At 41.4% G+C, this 3,831-nt stretch overlaps 1 protein-coding gene across 1 annotated transcript; it reads right to left on the bottom strand.

The window, feature by feature from the left end:
- Positions 1-937: 937 nt before the first annotated feature.
- LOC112507246 (tryptophan synthase beta chain 1) lies at positions 938-3,169 on the bottom strand. The gene is made up of 5 exons (XM_025111731.1): positions 2,837-3,169; positions 2,170-2,526; positions 1,558-2,000; positions 1,370-1,464; positions 938-1,293 (listed from the first exon to the last, which is right to left on the bottom strand). Exons 1-5 carry the CDS (start codon positions 3,167-3,169, stop codon positions 1,118-1,120), a joined length of 1,404 nt encoding a protein of 467 aa, XP_024967499.1. The 3' UTR covers positions 938-1,117.
- Between the last annotated feature and the right edge of the window lie 662 nt (positions 3,170-3,831).

Raw genomic sequence — 3,831 nt, 5'->3', positions numbered from 1 at the left:
ATAAACCCTGTGTGTAACTTCATCTAGATCTCCTTCTGGTCCCTCTGCCTAATAAGCAATCATCAATGCACATATATCACTAAGCTATAAACCCTAGTTATATCATCAATAATCCATAATCCTGTTACAATTGTCCTATCAAATCCCAGTCAAGGCGGTGAATTAGGTCAATCATGATCAACCAAAAGTCTGAACATCAATTAGTTGCAAATAAGATCAAGCCTACATCAAAGACAATCATTCACCACACATGAAGAAGAAGAAAGAAAGAAAAAGGAACCTTATGACTGAAGGGGAGACGGCGACGGAAATACGAGGAAATACGGTAGGAAGCGAGGAAATACGAGCTGCTGGAAGACCGGAGACGGCGACCGGAAGAGCGACCGGAGATGGCAACCGGAAGAGCGATGATCGGGGAGGGGGAAGACGAAGACCAACGATCGTGGGGGTGGGAGGCGATGTGAAGGGCGTGCTGTATAGAAGGGGCTGTGCGAGTCCGGCGACGAGAGGGTGGGGGAGGGTCTTTGAACGACGGTGGCGACGGTGGGGGAGGGTCTTTGAACGACGGGAGGGTCTTTGAACGACGGTGGCGACGAACGACACTCTGGTTGGGGGAGAGGGCGATCGTATTCGTAAGGTGGGGGGAGGAGGCGACGAGAGGGTGGGGGAGATGTTGGGGGAGAGGGCAAATATGGAAAAAGAAGAGTCTGAATGGTTTAGAAAGCCCCTGGATGCAAAATGGTTAAGAGGTAAAATGTAACCATTCAGAGTATTTTTTTTTTCCCAAACAGCCTTGACCTCTTAGCGATTAAGAGGTTGGCTCTTAATGGAACCATTAAGAGCCAAACAAACAGCCCCTGAGTTTTTTTTTTTTAAGATTCCAACATGGAAATATTTGTGAGAAGATGAATGAATGTGATTTACTACATGTGATAAGTAAACAGATCAATCAAGACTTGCAAAATGGAAGCAAGGGCATGAACATAATAAGAAAACATTGCAAGTACTGTCACTTTCAAGAAAAAGCCTTCATCTTCCAATCAAGGATGGGATTAAACAATATAATGACACAAATGTCATGAATCTTTTGGTGGTTGAACAGCAAAAACACACACTATTAAACCTGCAGATGCTTGATGGCAGTATGAACATCCTTGTCTCCTCTACCACTGCAGTTAAGGACAACCTTTGTGCCATTAGGAAGGGTTGGGCACAGTTTCTCTAGATAAGCCAGTGCATGAGATGTCTCCAAAGCTGGGATTATGCCTTCTAATCTAGACAGTCTCTTAAATGCTGAAAACAAACAATTAAAAGAATATGAGACAAGACTCCATATAATCCATACTTCTAGAAAGAAGAGACCATGTACCTTCCAATGCTTCCTCATCAGTAATGCTATAATATTCAGCACGCCCAGTATCTTTTAGAAAGCTGTGCTCAGGTCCAACTCCTGGGTAGTCCAGCCTACAAAACCAAACGATTTGAGATCAAGGAGAAGATGGTGAAGAAAGCAAGCGGGATCACATAGACTAAAGCAGTAAATTTTGTTTTGTTTACCCTGCACTAATAGAATGAGGCTCGATGATTTGTCCATCATCATCCTGTAACAAATAGCTCATGGCTCCATGTAACACCCCAACCTCTCCCTTTGTTAAGGTAGCTGCATGCTTTCCACTGTCTAGGCCAAAACCTGCAGCCTCTACTCCGATCATTCTAACATCTTTGTCATCAACGAACTCATGGAACAGCCCCATAGCATTTGATCCGCCACCAACACAAGCAACCAAAACATCTGGTCTTCCACCCCATTTTTCCAATGCTTGCTTTCTCGTTTCTTTACCAATTACTGCATGGAACTCCCTTACCATCATGGGGTAAGGGTGTGGTCCAGCAACTGAGCCCAAGATGTAATGAGTTGTTTCCACATTGGTCACCCAGTCTCTTATGGCCTCAGATGTAGCATCCTTCAGTGTGGCTGTCCCTGAATGAACAGCTCTAACCTATATGATTTAACAATCACAGTGAGTGGTCACATTGCAGCAAGATATCACATCGAAGTAGCAACAGACTTGTCTCTGTTTACTCAAAACGGTGATTATGGAACTCTGAAAGTGAAGAGAAGTTTCTTGAACCCAAGAATGAAGATGAAAAGTAGAAGGGTAAACAAACCTCTGCTCCAAGGAGCTTCATTCTGAATACATTAAGGGCTTGTCTTTCCATATCTTGAGCACCCATATAGATGATGCATTGCAATCCAAAGCGTGCACATACAGTGGCGGTTGCAACTCCATGCTGTCCAGCACCAGTTTCGGCAATGATTCGTTCTTTCCCTAACTTCTTGGCCAGCAGGGCTTGTGCAACAGCATTGTTGATCTTATGGGCACCAGTATGGTTAAGATCTTCTCTCTTAAGATAGATTTCAGGTCCTTCACCGTTGGGACGTTTATAATGCTCTGTAAGCCGTTGTGCAAAATAAAGAGGGCTTTCCCTACCAACATAGTCCTTCAATATCCCATCCAATTCCTTCTGCACTTGCATCATTTTTTTCCTCCATAATTTAGCACAAAATAACATGCCACAAACCAAACAAAAAGGAAGAGGTTTCATAGGTAGGTAGCACAATTTTCAGCTCCAGTAATATTGCCCAAAAGTTTCTAAATATTCTACTAGTAGGTAAGTAAAATACGAATGAATAAGTGCTAGTGTAAAAACGTAGCATTTAAGTGGTGATAGTTTGGGTGAATAAACATGAGAAGCTAAAATCATAAAGATGAATCGGACGATATGAAAAGATGAAGTGAAAGGAGAAGAGATGAATTAAGAGAAAGTGAATAACCTGGAATTGATGGTCGGTGGCGAGGGCTTTAAAAGCGGATTCAAGCTCGGAGAGAGCATACATTAGGGTTTCAGGAACATACTTGCCGCCATACTTACCAAAACGGCCGAGAGAATCAGGGCGCTGGAGGATGGAGAGATCATGAAGAACGGGAGCCTTGTCCAGCCCCATTTGGTGGTTAGCGAGGGCAAAGGACTTGGGTGAGCAGGAGGCAATCTTGTTGAATTGAAGGGATAGTTGGGAAGGGTAAGGTTTGAAAAACGGTGAAGAAGAAGAAGAAGAAGAAGAAATGGCGGTGATTCTGTGAAGTGGGGTTGCGGATGAGAAGGCCATTCGTATTTGGAATGGAAGGGTTTGGTAAGCGTGGTGGCTGCCGCTGCCGCTGCCGCTGTCGATCGATAGGAGAGTTGAAATGTGGTGGCACATATATATATATATGTATATGATATGTGGAATGTGGTGGCCAAAACTGTACACGTATGCGGATCTAATCTAACGGTTTGGTAATGAAACCCCCGAATGTTCACTTTTCTAAAAATACTTTATTTATTCTTTTAAAATAAAAAAGGAATTAGAGTAAAAATGTGAAAGTGTTGTTAGGGTGTAGGTGTAATGAAATGAAACCCCCAAACACTTATGGTGAAATTATCATTCTATAATTTATTTTTAATTTTAAAATAAATTATCTCCTTATACTCATATTAATATATTTTGATAGAAAATGGGTTTTTTTATTTATTTATTACGATTGATATAATCATCATTCTATAATATATTTTTAATGACTATGACTATAAAATATTTTAGTGGCTATGATTTTTTTTTTTTTTTGTTACAAACATAGAGTAAAAACTATTATACACATATATGCAAAGGGAGTCTAAAATACAAACCGTACAATTGTTATAAACCATATAAATCAATCTCAACCGTTTGTGTGGATGACAAACGGTATAGATTAAGGGGCTGTTTGACGGTTGCTGAATGGTTTAGTG

The sequence above is a fragment of the Cynara cardunculus genome (genome assembly GCF_001531365.2).
Source record: "Cynara cardunculus var. scolymus isolate 2C chromosome LG 2, CcrdV1, whole genome shotgun sequence".
In the NCBI taxonomy this organism is placed as follows: domain Eukaryota; kingdom Viridiplantae; phylum Streptophyta; class Magnoliopsida; order Asterales; family Asteraceae; genus Cynara; species Cynara cardunculus.
The sequence above is the reverse complement of the archived record's forward strand: the minus strand, read 5'-3'. Positions and strand labels throughout refer to the sequence as shown.